Source organism: Vigna unguiculata, chromosome 9, assembly GCF_037176805.1.
Source record: "Vigna unguiculata cultivar grain cowpea cultivar isolate G323 ecotype 2 chromosome 9, ASM3717680v1, whole genome shotgun sequence".
Classification (NCBI taxonomy): Eukaryota; Viridiplantae; Streptophyta; class Magnoliopsida; order Fabales; family Fabaceae; genus Vigna; species Vigna unguiculata.
In genome coordinates, this window is record NC_140800.1 from 1,781,803 (window position 1) to 1,801,545 (window position 19,743).

Genomic DNA, 19,743 nt, shown 5'->3' on the forward strand with positions numbered 1-19,743 from the left:
TAAATTGAAACGATATAACTTTTATTTCTCAAATTAATAATGATATAATAAAAATTATACCGATAAATATTATGTTTTGAAGTTAAATTAACTTGTTGAGTAAATTTACGCTTAACAAGAATTAATAATTAACCACACATATCATTTTAATAATATTAACTTCACAAATTTGACCAAAGAGGTTGTAAGAGGTTGTGTGTGTCTGTGTTTTTTTTTTTTTTATAAATAGTCAAGATAATCAATATTAATAAAAAATTATAAAGTTAATGCAAAAATGTTAACTTCGTTAATTTTGTTTAACTTTTTTTAATCATCAAGATATTTGAATAAGTGTTTAATCTTTAATGATTGTCATGTTTGTTTATTACAAAAAAAAATTAACATTAATAACAACGTTGATCAGCTATAGGTTCAATTTCTATAAACAGATATTAGTAACCACAACTAAACCAACACTAAGTACAACTCTACTGAAAAATTAATTTCACATTATTGTCTAAACTAATACTAATTACATAAAATTTAAATATTTATTAAATATAACGTCAGTTGAACTAATGATAATGTACATATTTACAAATATTTTAAATTTAGATTTTTTTTTGTATTACTTAATCGACGCTTAACACTGACTTTTTATATTAATTTAAATATTCATTTTCACCATCGTCACTTTGTATTTTTCTTATTGCATGGTTGTTTTAAGAAAGGTAAACTAAAAGTATTTAGAAACGGAATAACAAATAATGAACCAAATTTAAATAAATGAAAATTTATTAAAATGAAATATATATATATATATATATATATATATATATATATATATATATATATATATATATATTTCATGCATTATTATATATCACAAGATATTGTAATTCCCAGACTATGATAGGTGATGAACTTAAGTGCATCGCACCAACCCCCTAATTTGATATTACAGGGGTTCTCCCTGCACCCCAAAAGATTCTCATGTACCCCAAAAATGACCATTTTCTCCTCACACTCAGAGTAGTGGGACCCACACTCCATTCTCTTACCTCACTTCACTCACCATTTTCACTCCGTATTCATTCACCTTTCTAAATCACTCATCACTCACTTCACTCACCTAATTCAAGCACAAAACACTCACGATTTTACATATTTTTCACTCACTCACGCTCATGGTGCACACAACATTTCACTCACCAGGAACACATCAAATTATACTCACACCTAAAACTTTTCACGTATACACACACATGAATGCACACTGATATTTTTTAATTTTTTTTCCATAAACGGAATTCGTGATTCGTTTCAGAAAAGTATGAAACGAATCTCGAAATCCGTTTCATAAGTTTTCATGTTTTTTTTATGAAACGGCTTTTGGGATCCGTTTCATACTTTTCTGAAACGGATCATGAATTCCGTTTCACAAATTTTAATTTTTTTTTCAGAAACGGACTTCGTGATCCGTTTCAGAAAAGTATGAAACGGATCCCAAAATCCGTTTCATAAATTTTCACGTTTTTTTCTGAAACGAATTTCAAGAGTGAAAACTTAGCAGACTTAATATTCGAGAGTGATAACCTGGTCGGAACTTTACTCCTCTCAAACCCACAACTTCGCCTTTGCTCTATATTCTTCCTAACAACGCCTTTCTTCCTTGCCAAGAAAACACACACCACAATCATCGCCGACAAAACCGACAACACAAACGCCATCGCAACAGAGGTGGGTGGTTCTCCGGCGAGGCAGAAACCTCAATGGTGGTGAGGCATGTGGTGGATGACACAGTGTTTGGTGTTGAAAGAGAAGTTAGATTGGTGGAGAGGGTGGTGGTGGCGGCGAGCTTGGGTGGGTTGTGGTGGTGGAGGTTCAGGGACGATGTGGAGAGTTTGGTGGTAATGGTGAGAGTGAGTGACTTTGTTGGGTGGTGGCTCTACTATCTCCCTCTCAACATTGGGTCCAGGAGGCTTAGAGTTGTGAAGTGTGAGTTCTGAAGTTATTTTAGAAAACGAAATGAAGGTCTTTCCCTTCATTGTGTTCCTGTTCCTCGTGGCACTGTTTCTCAGCTCGGTTTCAGCTTTTTCACCAACTAGGTCGATTCGGCATCGCGTCAAGTTTATCACAGGCCCCTGAACCTAATGCTTCTTTGGCCTTACTCTTATGTCAACTGTGTGCAGATTTTGAAACCAAATTTATGACCTTCTGATGGTGAAGAGAAGGAGCTAGCAAATATAATTAAGTTTATAACATAAACTCGTTTCATGAAGTGTGTACATCAGTGGCAAAGTTTATAACATAAACTCCGGAGGCCAAATCTTCTCCATTTGCAGTTAAGTAATGTTATTATATTTTAATTTTTTAGGAATGGTTGTATATTTTAAATAATTTTAGCAATAACTACAACAATGTCGTCATCCATCTATTGCGTCAGATCTTCAAACAATGTACAGTGACATAATTAATACCTCTATTTTGCACTAGTTGATTTGGGTAGACGTAATATTTTTACAATTTCATCCCTATTATGATAAAGTTTCTATAAATAACGGTATTTTTATTAATTCATGCAAATACGATTTATTAAATTTAAATCTTATAAAATTTTCTTGGTTATTTTAATCATTAATTTTAAAAAAAATTCTAAACCATCTCTGTTTTTTTAGCATCTAAAACCATGTCATACGTCTAATAAACTGTGTCAACGTGACATATCATGAAATGTGATGTTTTTACATCCATATTAAATGTAAATGCGAATTGAAGTCATCTAAAATAATATTAAAATTAATAATAGATAAAATAAATTGAATTTTTTTAAAAGAATACAGCTAAATTTATAATATACCTATTTTCTTTCTTTTCTATGTATTTATACATTAGTATTTTTCTTAAAAAAAATTGCAACTGAGCTTATCTTTATTTTCTTTGTGTGGTATGTATTTGTATACTTGTATTCTTTTAAAGCGCAAAAATATGAAGCAACAACATGTTAGTGAATAGAATAGTGTTAAGTAAAGTTTTGTTTACCTTAGTTGTGCGAGTGAAAACTTGTTGATTATGGGAAGACTTTACTGAAGATAATTAGTTAAACTCTCCAATGCAAATATTAGTCATAGAAAAGTCCACAAACATTTCATACTAATATTATAAATAGTTGCTGATAAAAATAAATAAATAAATAAATATTTCACAAATGAAGGCCTTTTTTTTTTTTTTGACTCCGTTGTTCTGAGGAAAGGCGTGTGATAAGCGCGGATGAAATTAATTATAATATATTTATTAACGTTGTTACGTTCTGAGAAAATGGAGGGAAAATACAACACAACGCCTCGTTTCAAATCTTTGACTGCTTCTTCATTCAACATGCAAGCTGGCTGTCCCAAAAACCTTAACTTTCTTCTTTCTTAAGCTACCTTAATAACCGACCAAGCTGTTTTTTCAAACGCAAATGTTACGGTGGATCACCATCATTTGCTTCGAAACACCATGCACCATCAATTCTTCATAACTCAATAACCTAATGCTTTTGGTGTTATTGCTCGCACATATATTCAATCCAGAATCTTATATTTATTCCTCCCTCTATAAAAACAAAACGTTGAGATCTTATCAGTTAATATATATTATGGTAAATCATCACGATTTGCTTCGAAACTACTAGGAATCACATTACCCAAACATCATGCACCACCGTCCTCGTACTTTCATAACTCATTAATTTTTTTTTTTGTGAACTACGAAAAAAAAATTTGCCAATTTGTGTGTAAATATTGTCAGACAACTCTCCAACAACTAGTTGATGTGAAACGATGAAAACTACTCGAATCATTGGCTACATTACTTAACAAATAAAAAAGAAAGGGAATGGATTTTGTTAAATGATCAAGCCTTTCTACTGCAAGAGAAATTTGAAATGACGCCATAGCATTCAGAAGCAATTGTCTAGTAGTGAAACTAACAAATAAATTAGGGTTTTTTTTTTTTATCAGCAAGAACAAATAAATTAGGTTAGCTGGGAAATAAGTCTCCCATGAGATATATGTTTCCTCTTAACTCTTCTTCTCATTCCTTCTTTGAAATCACTTTCTAGTAGTTGCCAATGAAATTACGTTGTTCCCATTAAGAACAAAACTGAAATAACCCACATCTCCTTATTAACTTGAATTTGATTATAACATGCTACTTTGTTGGTAAACGTACATGTGAATCCCAAATTATAATAACTTATTAACAAGAATAATATAGACTTATTGTTTTGTTCAATTTAGACTGCAAACAATTAATAGACTCTAAACAAGTTGGAAACAACAAAGTTGAATGTTGAAGTAATATATAGTAGAATTTGTTGCTGCATATATATTTTCCTTCCACTTAAGTAGTTGCGAGTAAACCTGCAAAAACAATTAAAAAGGAAAAAATATAAGTCATGTAAATGCAAAGGAAGAGGTGCTACATAGAAATTAAGAAAAATTGGTGAAATGTTACCTGTTTGTGATTATTGTTTAATTTCGACCATTGCTTCTAGAACCCTCTTTTCCTTCAGAGTCTTTCTTTTCGCCCACATGATCTCCAGTGGATTCATGTGATTTCTCTGTGCCTTTGCTAGAACCCTTTTGGTTCGAAGATTTTCCGTTACTCAAATATTCGCCTGTGCTTTCATACTCCCTTGTATCATTTCCAGAATAGTGTCAGAGTTTGAAGGAAAAACACAAACCTAACTAAAATTATGAATATTTAATAACAACAATTTTTAGATTCCTATTAAATCTTTCATGGTATTATTTAAATATGGAACTTTCTGTGAATTACTCCTATGCTTGGATAACAAAGTTGAAATGAGAACACATATACGAGATATGTAATATTAATATAAAACTATATATATCACTATTCTTACTATTATTATAAAGAAGCTAAATATGGGCTTTAATTAAAATATTTTTTTATTCTCCTCAGTAAGTTGAAATTATGAATATTTAATGAAAACAAAAACTGAAGATCATGAACATCTATGTAACTCTCACCTTTTGGCATAGCGATCAATTTTTGGACTCATTCTTAATGAAATATGAATACAAATTCTATTTTGTATTGGTTTGAATGTGATTCTTGTTGAGACTCCAATCCACCACATTATTTATAGAACTCATTGCATAAAGGAATTTCCTGTGTAACTCACAGTAAATTAAGGCTTTGCATAACTGGATTTTCATAATCACACGAAACAGAGTATTCCAACTTTGAAAATTATAGTTCCCGAGTTTAAGTCTTGTTCATTTAAATTCAGGTGAAATTTATAATGTTTTCGTATCATAGTTTCTTTACATGTGTAATAGATTTCATTGTAAACTATGAATAAAAAGAAAACAGCGTCTTATATTTTTGTTGTTCGAAAATAGACGATGAACGACTCCTGTTTTTTAACTCAGACAGTGTTTTTTACAAAACAGAATTTTTTTTCTCTCTTTAACATCAGATAAATCATTTGGTTTTAAATCAATATGATGAGCAAAAGTTCTAAGATAAATTGTTCACGACTTTAATAGATTTTTCGACTGAATTTCATGAAGACGAAATGGAATTTGAAGTGTTTGAAGAAATAGTGATAGAAAAATAACACGTTTGCTTATGAACTGAAAGAAAGGATTAAATTGTTGGTATAATTACACTTTCATTTCATAGGCAGACTGCAATAAAATGCAGCACCTCGTTTTTCCTGCACGAATGTATTTGTCGGGTTTCTTTTCCTCTTCAATAAATATCAATGTTTCATATATTATACCTTCTTTGCTAAGATCAATTTTCACCGATACAAAATTACGACACGTTAGGTTTTTATGTTATTTTTTGTAACCTAACAAATTAAGAAAAATTGATGCTAAAGTAGGCTTTGTATTTTGAAAGATAGAGACCCTAAAAATTTGGATGTTAAAACATTAGCGTAGGCTTATGTTGGCGGACACTATAATAACTGTCAGCTAAACAGAAACGAAATTTGCATCAGTTTGGTTGTCCATTGCTAATGACAATAACTTAAAGAAAACAAATTGTACGTACATTCATGTTCAAATAATACAACAAATAAAATAATAATTAAAAAATAACTTATATTTATGAAAACCATCAACACAAATTCATATTTCAAGTAATTGTTACAAAAATTAAGAAAAAAATTACATTAACTAAAAATGTTCAGAATTGGGCTATGAATTTATCTGCTAAGTATAATAAAATAATTACCATCATCGATAAAAAATAATCATAATATCTCAGTAATCTTAATATATTCTCATGTTGGAAAACGAGGACCTCGAATAACAACAAAACTTGCAAATAAGAAATTCAAATTTTGTTTCTTATTTTTCAAGACCTTTGTAAAAATGATGTTAATTGTCATCTCATTAGTAATAAAATGAAAATCAACTTAAATATGTTATGTTTTTTATGAAATATTTGATAAGCTTATAAATACTTGATATTTAAGTTTATTAACCTCTCTTATTTATTTTTATTTCATGTTTATTTCTTAGGAAGTTTATTAGTATTTTGTGTTTTGTTTAGTATTAGGAGTACTTTTCTTTTCTTAGGTCATTGTATAGGTGATTGTATAGGACAATGAAAGACTACAAAGCTATCTGTCAGGACCATCTCGCCCAGTCAGAGCTTCCCCACTCGCCCAACGAGAAGTCTGTCTCGACCAGCGAGACATAGCAGTTGTGTTGCAGTTAATTGATCTCCAGCGAGAGATAAGGCTTGCCTAACGAGCAGACAGTTCTGGTTGGTTAAGTGTCGAGAATCAAAGGAAAGGAGGAAGTTCTTTTGTTGTGGAAATGCAGAAAAACTCAAAAGCTTCGATCAAGGGCATATTGTGGGACGAAATTACAGCAAATTCTTCCATCTACTTGTGCGAATTCATCAAATCCGTATGTTCTAGATGATTAGGAGTAGCTAATCTCTATTTTCATTAGGATTGGATGTATTGAATTCATATACTATGTAACTTTTCCTATGCAATATAATCTCCTTCGTATTCAATTGTTCTATCTTGATTATTAATGTGTATGATAGGAATATCATGTTATTTGTTGTTACTAAATCATTGGAAAATGAATTTGGAACTAGACATGTATAGAACATCCCAAGAGTTATGTTTTAGGGATAGACATTATCTCTTGGTCATTCTAGAAATGTGATCTTAATGCAAATTGTATGCTAAAATGGCTAAGGAATTAGAGTTTTAACATATGATTTAGGACTTGCTTCTAAGGGATTAGAGTAAGTATGCTTTTAACATGAATGTGAGTACGTAAAGATGTATATATTGTGCAGCGTTACATTAAGTTGATTCATGAAATCCAATTCTAATGATGCCTTTTACCGAATCACATCTTTATTTTTATAATTTTGCATGTTTTATTTTACATTGAATTAAAAATGTTTTTCACAATTACTAAAATTAGTAAATAATCACAAGTAAATTAACAAACACAAATCCTTTAGAAAAACAACACTTGGATTATCATTTCACTACTTGAAAGGTATTGGTACACTTGCCAATAAGTTAACAATATTGAATATTAAATTATTTATAATTTTGATGGACTATCATAATACAATTGTATCTTCCAAAAAAACACTAATTCTCAAATCACCAAATTATTGTTTAAACCTTTTTAAATCATGTATATAATAGCTACATAGAGAGATATTTAGCCTCTACAGAATATCAAGATATTTATAAAATACATTTATTTAATCTCTAACTTTATTTAAAATAATGAATTACATCAAATAAATATCTATATTGTAAAAATAATATGGTAGAGTTATGAGGTAAGACGCGTGGTAAAGACGCGGATTGTTTATTACAACATTGATTCAATATTGTTCCGTACGTTGAGAGACCATACAATGCAACTCAGACAACATTTCTCATCTTTGACTATTTCTCTCATTCAACATTCTCCTTGCAATGTTCCAAAAACCCTAACTCTGCTTCTTCCTCAAGCTATCTTACGCTGGGTATTCACGCACAAATCTTATGGTAAATCACCATCTTCTGCTCGGAAACTACTACACTACATTACCCAAACACCATATCTTCTTCCTACTTCAATTCTTTATTATAATATAAAATGTTATTGTGAACTATGAACACAAATAAAAGGAACATTATATACTTTGTATGTCATTTTGCTAATGAATTTTGTTACCACTAATAACAATACTCAAGCATTTTTACTGCAAGAGAAATTTGAAATGATGTCATAGTATTTAGGAGCAGTTTTACATAGTAAGGAATCCTTTTATGATTGTAATAAATTCACCAAAGAGGCCACTGTTTCCTTATTGGATTTGTTTTTATAACTTCATTTTGTCTTTAAAAATTTTGCACTGAAGCACAGTGCTATAATCTCAGGTTATTTCATTAATGATATGAGGATATTTAGAATTTATATCCACCAAATTCAACTAACCCACATCTCGTTATTAACTTGAATCTTATTATAACATGTTACTTTATTATCAAATACAAATACAAATACAAACTTGTGAAAAAATAAATAAAGACATGTGAATCCCAGATCATAACTTACTAACTAATAACAATGTAGACTTATTTCTTAGCTCACATTAGTTTGTAAACACTAGACTCTAAACGAAGTTGGAAACAAAAACATTGAATCTTGAAGTAATATATAATAGAGTTTGTTGCTGCATATTTTCCATCCACATGAGAACTTGAAGTAAACCTGCAAAAACAGTTGAAAAAGAGAAAAGAAAAGTGATGTAACTGCGAGGAACAGGTGGTAGAAATTAAGAAAATTTGGTGAAATATTGTTACCTGTTTGTGATTTGGTATTGTTTAATTTCGACGTTTGCTTCTAGGACCCTTTGGTTCTTTAGTCACTGGATCGGGGTTCAGAAGTTTCCCAGTGCTGGTTCCAGTTTGTTTCACTGGGCCATTGCTAGAACCATTTTTAGTAGAAGATTGTCCACCCTCAATCAAATCCTTGGCTACGCTTTCTTGCTTTCTTGCATCATTTCAAGAGTAAGTGTCAAAGTGTGAGGAAAAAGTAACTAAAATTATGAATAATGAATAAAAAATGAAGATGAAGATGATGAACCCATCTATGTAACCCTTACTTGGTGGCATTGCGACTGCTTGGTGAAGTCATTCTCAATGAACAATATGAATACAAATTCTATTCTGTATTGTTTTGGTTGTGATTCTTGTTGAGACTCCAACCAATCTACCGTATAATTTATAGAAGAACTCATATTGCACAAAGGAATTTCCTGTGTAACTCAGAGTAAATTAAGGTTCTGAGGAAATGGAGGGAAAATACAACACAACGCCTCGTTTCAAATCTTTGACTGCTTCTTCATTCAACATGCAAGTTGGCTGTCCCAAAAACCTTAACTTTCTTCTTCCCTAAGCTACCTTAATAACCGACCAAGCTGTTTTTTCAAACGCAAATGTTACGGTGGATCACCATCATTTGCTTCGAAACACCATGCACCATCAATTCTTCATAACTCAATAACCTAATGCTTTTGGTGTTATTGCTCGGACATATATTCAATCCAGAATCTTATATTTATTCCTTCGATAAAGAATTTTGTTACATTTCGTACTAAGAACAAGAATAATCATGTCTTTATACAGCAAGAAAAAATGGAAATGAAGGCATAGATTTTAGAAGCATTTACACAATAAATAAACAAACAAATAAATTAGGGTAAACTAGGAAATAAAAGTCTCCCATGTGGTGTTCCCTCTCAATTCTTCTTCGCATTTTTGTTTGAAAACACTTTCTGAATAGTTGGCAATGGAGTTCCTGAGGACGTAGGTTTGGGGTTATTGGTCGGAGGAGGAGGTCGTGTGTAATACACAAGATGAGTTTGAATCATGCTCTTAGTACTCATGCTGCCTTACGTAGATGCTTCAACCTTCGAACAACGTGTAGAACCTTAAAAATGAACTCTTGAAGTTGTTTTAAGAAACAATGTTTGGTTTTGTTTATTGAATTTTGATGAAGTAAATGGACATATTTATAGGTTTGTATTGATGAGAATGAACTCATAGTTGCTTTGGCTGCAAGCTTCTTTCCGCGGTTTCATTGCAAACGTGGCAAGCTTCCACCTATTTTTCAATTGTCAAACCACTTAAATCACATGTCGGTTTGCGCGCTGTTTGCTTTCACACCATTTTTCATATCAAATGCAATTCCTAGCTTCTTCACCTACTTATTCCTCCGAAATTTTCTTACATAACTAAACTTATTAGATGTAAATTTTGCATGTGAATTAAATTAATTTCACAATTAACTGGCACTAATTAATTACTATAATTTAATCATCAAAATTAGTGTAATTAGCTGGGGAATAATTCTCCCATGAGATATATGTTTCCTCTTAACTCTTCTTCTCATTTCTTCTTTGAAATCACTTTCTAGTACTTGCCAATGAAATTACGTTGTTCCCATTAAGAACAAAACTGAATTATCCCACATCTCCTTAACTTGAATTTGATTATAACATGCTACTTTGTTGGTAAACCAATACAAATACAAATACAAATTCGAGAAAATAAATAAAAAATAAACGTACATGTGAATCCCAAATTATAATGACTTATTATAACAAGAATAATATAGACTTATTGTTTTGTTCAATTTAGACTGCAAACAATTAATAGACTCTAAACAAGTTGGAAACAACAAAGTTGAATGTTGAAGTAATATATAGTAGAATTTGTTGCTGCATATATATTTTCCTTCCACTTAAGTAGTTGCGAGTAAACCTGCAAAAAAAATTAAAAAGGAAAAAATATAAGTGATGTAAATGCAAAGGAAGAGGTGCTACATACAAATTAAGAAAAAATGGTGAAATGTTACCTGTTTGTGATTATTGTTTAATTTCGACCATTGCTTCTAGAACCTTTTTTTCCTTCAGAGCGTTTCTTTTCGCTCAAATGATCTCCAGTGGATTCATGTGATTTCTCTGTGCCTTTGCTAGAACCCTTTTTTCCTTCAGAGCGTTTCTTTTCGCTCAAATGATCTCCAGTGGATTCATGTGATTTGCCTGGGCTTTCATACTCCCTGTATCATTTCCAGAATAGTGTCAAAGTTTGAAGGAAAAACACAGAGCTAACTAAAATTATGAATATTTAATAACAACAATTTTTTTTATTCCTATTAAGTCTTTTGTGGTATTATTCAAATATGGAACTTTCTGTTAGTTACTCCTAAGATTGGATAACAAAGTTGAAATGAGAACACATATAGGAGATATGTAATATTAATATAAAACTATATATATCACTATTCTTACTATTATTATAAAGAAGCTAAATATGGGCTTTAATTAAAATATTTTTTTATTCTCCTCAGTAAGTTGAAATTATGAATGTTTAATGAAAACAAAAACTGAAGATGATGAACTCATCTATGTAACTCTCACCTGTTGGCATCGCGATCAGTTTTTGGATTCATTCTTAATGAACAATATGAATACAAATTCTGTTCTGTGTTGTTTTGAATGTGATTCTTGTTGTGACTCCAATCTACTTCATTTATATACACAACTCATATTGCACATAGGAATGTCCTTTGTAACTCAGAGTAAATTAAGGCTCTTTTGCAGAACTGGATTTTCATAATCACACGAAACAGAGTATTCCAACTTTGAAAATTTGAATTCCTGAGTTTAAGTCTTGATAATTTTAATTGAGGTGAAATTTCTGATGTTCTCATACATACATGAATAAAAGAAGAAGAAGAAAACATTTTCTATTGTTTAGAAAATAGAGGACGAACGACTCCTGTATTTTAACTCACACTAAAAAAAATGGGTTTTAGTGACCATTTCCTTCGTTATTCAATATTTTTTACAAAACAGAACTTTGTTTTAATCTCTTTAACATCAGACAAATCATTTGATTTTAAAGCAATACGCGGGAAATTTGTAATTTTGGTTCCCTTTTTAGGCGAATTTGTATAAAAGGTCTCTCAATTTTTTTTGTTTTTGCAAAACTGGGTTTAGTTGCTAGGATGTCGGAATACTTTCAGGGTGAAGTCATCCTCCATCTTTACAGTTTCATTTTTTTTTAAATCAAAGTCGTCAAGCTGGAGATCAGTTTCTGGTGTGGCGCCGGTGAAGTCGTCTTTGCAGATGACGATTTCATTTTAGTTTTTTTTTAACAGTAAATGATAATAAATTGAAATAAAAATAAAAATAAACATTAATATATTTTTAAATTGATTAAAAATTAAAATACAATAATTTAGTAACTTGAAAATAATGAAACAGTCATATATGTCATCCGGTTCCACATGTTGGTCTTTTTCTGGGTCTGTTGGGACGTTTGAGTGGTTGTTGTTGTTGTTATGGTTCATCATCATCATCATCATCATCATCATCACCATCATCTTCATCTTGATGACTTTGGACATTTTGCAGAATTTGTGGTGATTGAGAAGACATTGGCGGATGATAGAATGACATTGATGATGAGGATCCTGGATAATAGGCAGATGGTGGTGTCATGGTTGTGGTGCCAAACATATGTGATGGACCAGCACCATAACTTGATTGATGCGGGAAGAAACTGTACAAGGAAAGGACGTGTTGGAATGAGGTGTTTAATGAAGTTGTTGGCTTATTAATGAAGTCGTTGCCATTAATGGTGGCTTCTGTGCATTAAAATGGGTTATTTATTAAAAAACTGTTGCCATTAATACCGGCTTCTCTGCATTAAAATTAAAAATGAATAATAAATGTGTTGCAATGGTCTACACACGATTTCAAATTCTCGATGGGCTCTCAAGTCATATATTTTTGCTGACCTTATTATTATCCTTCTTTACCAAATTTTCACTCTTCACCAAATTTGCACAAAAATGGCCGGACAAAGTCAATATCCAGATATTTTGTCTGATTTCAGTGAAGATGAGTTGGTTACCAACCAATATACAATCCATATAACAGATCATAGTGGCTCATCAAGTCACACCTCAATTGAAGCTTCAAATCCAATGACTGAAAATTCACTATGTACTGGGATGTCTTTTGACACAAAAAAGTCCATAATGTCATATATCAAGCAATATCACGTCGACAATGATTATAGATTCGTGGTTGTTGAGAACAAATCTGAAAAATTATGACGATTCACTTGACACAACTACGGTAATTCTAATAAATAACATATGCTACAAAACAACAACACTTGACTCAATTCCTTCTGTGTGGTAACTTTTCTTCTTTTAGTTAATACAAACATTGGATGTTTCACAAATAATTTAGGCAATGGTTTTTTTTCTTTCTTCTACCTTTGACTTTTCTTGGAATTATTCCCAGTAGAACCATAACCAGAAAAGCGTGAACCATTATTAACTTTAGAATCTCTACCATAAGCCATGTCATCGTAGCCACATGTAAACAGAGTATACGTACGTGGTTTCAAATGTTCAATGTTTGATAATTTTAATAAGTATGAAATTGCCAATGTTTTTCACATAATCAGTGAATGAAACTGGAATGAGTTCTTTTAGTGTTATTACTATTATTATTATTCTGAATTTGTGAAATTGTCAAAGGTTAGAGGTTGAGTTGGAAATGTTTGCATTAATATATGGTATGTTCTTATCAAATGTATTGTGTATTTCGGTGGAGATTTAGATTAGAACGATTTTGCTTGTTTTACTTTTCTTCCAGTCGCAAGACACACGAAACAGAGTATTTGTTGTATGAAATTTTGAATGCCTGAATCGGGTCATAGCAATTAAATTCATGTGAAATTTCTGATTTTTTTCGTCCTTCAATTGAAATTGTTAATGTTTTTAATCCTTTGATCATATGGGTCTAACGAATTTCATGGAAAGTTAAAAGAAAAAAGAAGAAGTAAGTAGCTTTCATTGTTCAGAAAACAGAGCATGAACGCGTTGTAGACGATAACATCGCGGTATATTATATCTTCATGCTCTGTTACGAAAACCACTGTTCATGCAAAGTACTGCGTTCCATTCTCTACTCATATTTTGATTTTAAACTAATTACCCTAAAAGCATTAACTTTATTTATTTTTTAATTTGTTTTTTCTTAATATTAATTTTAGATTTTTTTTCAAAAAAATATTTTGGTTTTTAATTAAGTTTTTGCATATTACAAAGTGGATATTAATTTGCAATAAGAAATGAAATGTGAGTTAAATGTGAATTAGTTAAGCACTTTGCCTGTAATTTCTTCCAAGTTTTGGGATGATGAGTGAGGAGAGGCCATAACAATTCAAACTTTCTTATTTCTCCGTTCACTTTTAGGTTACGCGTTCCCTCACCTCTCATTTTCTCCTGTAAGAAACGGTGAATTGCTGCTTTATTTACCCAACAATAAAATATCCTATTATTTTGCGTTTTCTTTATAATGTTTTTGGTTTAAGAGATCTTGGGTCAAACTTTATAAAAACAATTTCAATCTCCATTCTTTATTTTAAACCTTTTCAATTTGATTGTATTTTTTTAATTGAAACAATATAATTTTTATTTCTCAAATTAATAATGATATAATAAAAATTATACCGATAAATATTATGTTTTGAAGTTAAATTAACTTGTTGAGTAAATTTACGCTTAACAAGAATTAATAATTAACCACACATATCATTTTAATAATATTAACTTCACAAATTTTACCAAAGAGGTTGTAAGAGGTTGTGTGTGTGTGTGTTTTTTTTTTTATAAATAGTCAAGATAATCAATATTAATAAAAAAATTATAAAGTTAATGCAAAAATGTTAACTTCGTTAATTTTTTTTAACTTTTTTTAATCATTAAGATATTTGAATAAGTGTTTAATCTTTAATGATTGTCATGTTTGTTTATTACAAAAAAAAATTAACATTAATAACAACGTTGATCAGCTATAGGTTCAATTTCTATAAACAGATATTAGTAACCACAACTAAACCAACACTAAGTACAACTCTACTGAAAAATTAATTTCACATTATTGTCTAAACTAATACTAATTATATAAAATTTAAATATTTATTAAATATAACGTCAGTTGAACTAATGCTAATGTACATATTTACAAATATTTTAAATTTAGATTTCTGTTATTACTTAAATCGACGCTTAACACTGACTTTTTATATTAATTTAAATATTCATTTTCACCATCGTCACTTTGTATTTTTCTTATTGCATGGTTGTTTTAAGAAAGGTAAACTAAAAGTATTTAGAAACGGAATAATAAATAATGAACCAAATTTAAATAAATGAAAATTTGAAAATTTATTAAAATGAAATATATATATATATATATATATATATATATATATATATATATATATATATATATATATATATTTCATGCATTATTATATATCACAAGATATTGTAATTTCCAGACTATGATAGGTGATGAACTTAAGTGCATCACACCAACCCCCTAATTTGATAGGGGGCTTCTCCCTACACCTCCAATAATATCTTCAGTACCCCCAAAACTAATTTTATTTCCATGTTTGCCCATGGTAAAAATGAAGAGTAACTCAGTCTCTCATTTTTACCGCGTCTCTGCACCCCCAAAAGCACACACTCTCCTCTGCACCCCCAAAACGCACCCCAATAAAGTAAAGAATGAGATTCCCTGTACCCCCAACAGAAGAATCTTGACCTAGGTGCGCGTAAAGACCCTCCCTTATATATGGTTAGGGAGTTGCTGCTCTTGTCCACTTATATGAGCAGCTAGGAGATGCCAGCTAATACAAAGCAATTAGCTGGATATCTACCTCTTCTGCAGGTATCCATTTATATAACATTTTATTCTTTATTTGACTTGTTTTTAGTTTTATATGACAATGGTTAAATGAAATATTATTTGATACAGACTTGGATATACGAGCACTTCCCTACATTGGGAAGGAAGCAAGTACGGGATACATATGTGGAGACCGAACCCCGTGCTCTACGTTATGTCACTGGACGCGCCATTTCCGCTATAGCTGATGTTAGAGTCCAGTTGGATGGCTTGACATATGATGGGATGATTTGGAACCCATATGTAGCACACAGAGCTGCTCGACAACTAGTAACACATGGCATGTTTTCTGGCTTCCTGAGGATTGGGACCGTCGTACAACGTCATTTGCCGGAGCGTGTGTTGCGACAATTTGGCTTCATCCAGCCTATTCTACAACCGCCTAGCTCACCATGATGGACTTTGAGGCTATTGATGATCGGTGGAAAAAGCACGAGCAGTTTGTTGTACATCAAGTGGTCCAAGCACCAGCTCCTTTTTCATGTTCAGATGGATATTTGCAGTAGTTTAGGAGAGTCTCCCATCCATACATTTTACGTGGAGCTGAGGCCGACCGACCTAGCCTTGTGCTTGTGCCCCGACTTCGTTGGAATTTGCCAGATGACATAACAGTTCAGAGGACGTCACCGTCATCATCTTCCAGTGGTTTATTGGTATGTAACACATTTAGTTGTTCATATTATTAGTAAGTTTTAATATTTGACATTAACTTGTTATTATCACAGGGTCTCGTGAAACGCATTGTAGGTGGTCTTCAGCGGATGATAGACTGTAGAGACGTTACTGAGGGCACAGTTGCCTGGGATCGCACTCATGAGTTATTGCAGATGGCTCAAGATGGCGTTGAAGAGGAAGAGACTAGAGGAGGACGTAGAGTTCGAGGTCGACGACCATCTACGTCTGGATAGTCGATTTATTTGTATTTGATGTTAGAATTGACATTTCTATTGGATTTTATATTAAGATATTTCATCTATATATGGTATTTTATATTAAGATATTTCATCTATATATGGTATTTTATATTAAGTTATTTAATGTTAGCAATGAGGCCAAAATATATCCGTCCCTTGACCAAAGGAGTTAGAATTTTATATATTGGTAAAATAATTACAAACTACAATAGTGAAATACTTAAATACAATCAACAAATATCAGTCTTCCATGAGATCTACATAACTACGATCCACTATGAGTAAATCTAGGAATGCTTGCATCCTATCTCTATAAAATGATGCCCACCCTTTTGCCTTTGGGTAACAATTGCTAGATGATATGATATCCACTGTCGGTAATGGACAACCTTCTTGTAGACGAACCTGTAAATACGCAATTAGTCAATAGAGAAATAAAGTTCTTTATAAAAATAATATATATATATATATATATATATATATATATATATATATATATATATATATATATATATATATATATATATATATATATATATATATATATATATATATAAACATATATACCTGCACAAAATGAGAATTGTAAACATGTCCGATACAAATTAGTCGATGTTGACTTTGCAAAATAGGTGGGGATGTACGAAGTGGGAATATAGTCAAATTCTGAACTGATGACAAGCACACGAGGATTACATTATACCGATTAGCAATCGCATACCCCATGTCTGGTATAGTCATCCACTTGTCTCGATTAGCCTGTATATAATTAATTAGATTATAATAAAACAAAATCATGAAAAACTTGTAATACATAAATTTCAACACTGGTGTATAGAAGTTATACCCCTGATGGTGATTGAACTAGCAAAGACTTTCTCAGTTCTTCCAGACGATCATAGCCTCCAACTAACGTTGCATATTCATCTCGCCATTGACTAAGTTCTTTGTATAGATCATGTATGATTAGAGGCCACGACTCCTCACCCATACCCAACAATGCAGCAATGCATCTATATCCACAATGACCGTCCGCCACAACATCGACAACATCGAGTATATAAGGATGAAAAATAGGATTGAACTGTTCTAGCATGGGTATTACTTTCTCTTCAATTACACGTTTGCTCTTAACCTTGTTTTCTGTTTTTGCAACACATGAATCTTATCTTGAGGACTCAATGAAGGCGTCCACATGCTCAAAATAGGAGGGATCACGTTTGGTTGACTTCTTTGATCTATGACTCTTAGTTGCACCTTTCGTCTTAACTTTACTCGGTGGTGGTAACATCGATGTCATGGAAGGGCTAACTATGTCAAGTAATTTATGTTTTATGGTCACTTTTCCTGCAATATCAACTTCTTTGAAAAGATTAAGCAGTAGATCAACCTCCCTCTGAATAGATAATTGCCCTTTAGATTGTGAAGACGAGACATTGGAGAAGCTCAACCTAGTCCACATGACATGAATTTCTTGGAGAGGAATAATCCTAGGATCATATCGTGCTAATTCACACGCACATGGTAGACCATAAGTTTGTCTGAGAATGCAGCCACAACGACTACTATCGAATCCAATCTTCTTTACTCTTTCTAACTCTGGAGCAAAGAGTTCTAAGGCACATCTAGAAATATTTCCCACTAATCTTCTATAACTCAATGCCTTGTAAGAGTCACTGATCAGATTTATACTTCTTTCAAAAGATGCTTTAATTTCGTTATGTTGCAAGATAATGACGTTGTGAATGCCATCCCAACACGAACAAAGGTCTCCCATACTACTGCCAAGAACTTTCTTCAGACTCCAGTGAGCAGACTCAACCCTAGTACAATTTATACAAGGAAATCATATAAACCATTAATAAATAATTTTAATTAATAGCAAAATGCAAATATACCTGTTTGATGTTGTATTCCCCAAATGCATAACTTTGTTCGTCTATGCCTTCACAAAGAATTTCTTGTAAGGAATGATCCACGAGTCGTTAACATATTCAAAGAATACAGGCCACGGCTGACAAACAAGCTCAAGACGATGAACACACTCCTTAAACTTTAATTCATCTTCGCAGTCCATGACATTCTCCCAGGCTTGAAGTACAACATCCCATGCGTCAACAGAATTTACTAACATTTTGCACTTTGCCTACACATTTTTTTGAATGTGGAAACGGCATAGAAGATGATAACACTCAGGAAACACAATGCCAACAACATTCATTAGAGCAAGATCCCTATCAGTTACAATGACTTGTGGACCACCCTCGCACGTCATAAACAGACCTCTGAGCCTTTCAAGAGCCCAAATGAAATTATTTTGCTTTTCACTAGATAAAAATACAAAAGTGGCTGAGAAAGTTAATCCTGTTGAGGTCACACCAACAATCTCAAGTAATGGCAACCGATATTTGTTGGTTTTATAGGTACTATCCATTAAGAACACAATATTGAATGAATTTAACAACTTCACAGCATCAGGATGGGTCCAGAACAAATCGCTAACCACATCAGATTCATCAAGACATCTACTAAAATGGATGTAGTGATCACGTTCCAACATCAACATTAACTGTTGTAACTCAGTTCTTGAACCTCTTATTGAACGTTTGTACCTATATCTTGCATTATACACTTGCTTCAGGGTTGTAACATTACACTCATCTTTTTCTTTCAGGGTGAGAAGTATATTTGCAGGTTTGACTTGACTTTTAGTCATATCAACAAACAACGACTGTTCAGTAGACTTCAACCTACCCGCATAGGGGTGACCAACTAGAGTAGATGAGACATCGTGATTATGGTAACCACATTTTACGTTCAATACCCATCCCTCCCCTTGAGAGATGGGTCTCCCTCTCAATCTAAAGGGACAATCACATTTTCTTGTCCCAGATAAACTCGGTTCTGCATCAGACTTGTATTTTCTATATTTTCCACCTCTTTCACAACCTAATAATACATGGGTCTTTCTTCCTGGTTGTCCATTATATTTATCTGATCTTAGAAT

The 19,743-nt window shown here is 31.9% G+C and overlaps 2 protein-coding genes and 3 long non-coding RNA genes across 5 annotated transcripts; 1 reads left to right on the forward strand and 4 right to left on the reverse strand.

Moving 5' to 3' along the window:
* Positions 1 to 4,126: 4,126 nt before the first annotated feature.
* LOC146883440 (uncharacterized) lies at positions 4,127 to 5,103 on the reverse strand. Its single transcript, XR_014984397.1, has 3 exons — positions 5,019 to 5,103; positions 4,480 to 4,659; positions 4,127 to 4,385 (listed from the first exon to the last, which is right to left on the reverse strand). It is a non-coding gene; the product is annotated as an uncharacterized LOC146883440 (long non-coding RNA).
* Positions 5,104 to 8,549: 3,446 nt separating this feature from the next.
* On the reverse strand, positions 8,550 to 9,222 carry LOC146883441 (uncharacterized). The gene is made up of 3 exons (XR_014984429.1): positions 9,142 to 9,222; positions 8,840 to 9,029; positions 8,550 to 8,747 (listed from the first exon to the last, which is right to left on the reverse strand). It is a non-coding gene; the product is annotated as an uncharacterized LOC146883441 (long non-coding RNA).
* A 1,303-nt stretch (positions 9,223 to 10,525) lies between these two features.
* LOC146883442 (uncharacterized) lies at positions 10,526 to 11,540 on the reverse strand. Its single transcript, XR_014984384.1, has 3 exons — positions 11,461 to 11,540; positions 10,896 to 11,099; positions 10,526 to 10,801 (listed from the first exon to the last, which is right to left on the reverse strand). It is a non-coding gene; the product is annotated as an uncharacterized LOC146883442 (long non-coding RNA).
* Positions 11,541 to 15,756: 4,216 nt separating this feature from the next.
* Positions 15,757 to 16,218, forward strand: LOC114187812 (uncharacterized). The gene is made up of 2 exons (XM_085666302.1): positions 15,757 to 15,804; positions 15,892 to 16,218. The coding sequence occupies exons 1-2, from the start codon at positions 15,757 to 15,759 to the stop codon at positions 16,216 to 16,218; spliced, it is 375 nt and encodes a 124-aa protein (XP_085522428.1).
* Positions 16,219 to 16,976: 758 nt separating this feature from the next.
* LOC146883443 (uncharacterized) lies at positions 16,977 to 19,452 on the reverse strand. The gene is made up of 6 exons (XM_085666303.1): positions 18,927 to 19,452; positions 18,716 to 18,827; positions 17,994 to 18,559; positions 17,584 to 17,879; positions 17,304 to 17,495; positions 16,977 to 17,141 (listed from the first exon to the last, which is right to left on the reverse strand). Exons 1-6 carry the CDS (start codon positions 19,450 to 19,452, stop codon positions 16,977 to 16,979), a joined length of 1,857 nt encoding a protein of 618 aa, XP_085522429.1.
* Positions 19,453 to 19,743: the final 291 nt, after the last annotated feature.

What these genes read in the sequence shown, in the direction of transcription:
- LOC114187812 (XM_085666302.1), top strand. Translation starts at nt 15,757, where the DNA reads ATGCCAGCTAATACAAAGCAATTAGCTGGATATCTACCTCTTCTGCAG. An exon ending in GATATCTACCTCTTCTGCAG is followed by an intron (nt 15,805 to 15,891) that starts GTATCCATTTAT and finishes TATTTGATACAG; the next exon opens with ACTTGGATATACGAGCACTT.
- LOC146883443 (XM_085666303.1), bottom strand. Translation starts at nt 19,452, where the DNA reads ATGACTAAAAGTCAAGTCAAACCTGCAAATATACTTCTCACCCTGAAA. An exon ending in TGGCATTGTGTTTCCTGAGT is followed by an intron (nt 18,828 to 18,926) that starts GTTATCATCTTC and finishes TTGTACTTCAAG; the next exon opens with CCTGGGAGAATGTCATGGAC. An exon ending in TTTGAATATGTTAACGACTC is followed by an intron (nt 18,560 to 18,715) that starts GTGGATCATTCC and finishes AAATTGTACTAG; the next exon opens with GGTTGAGTCTGCTCACTGGA.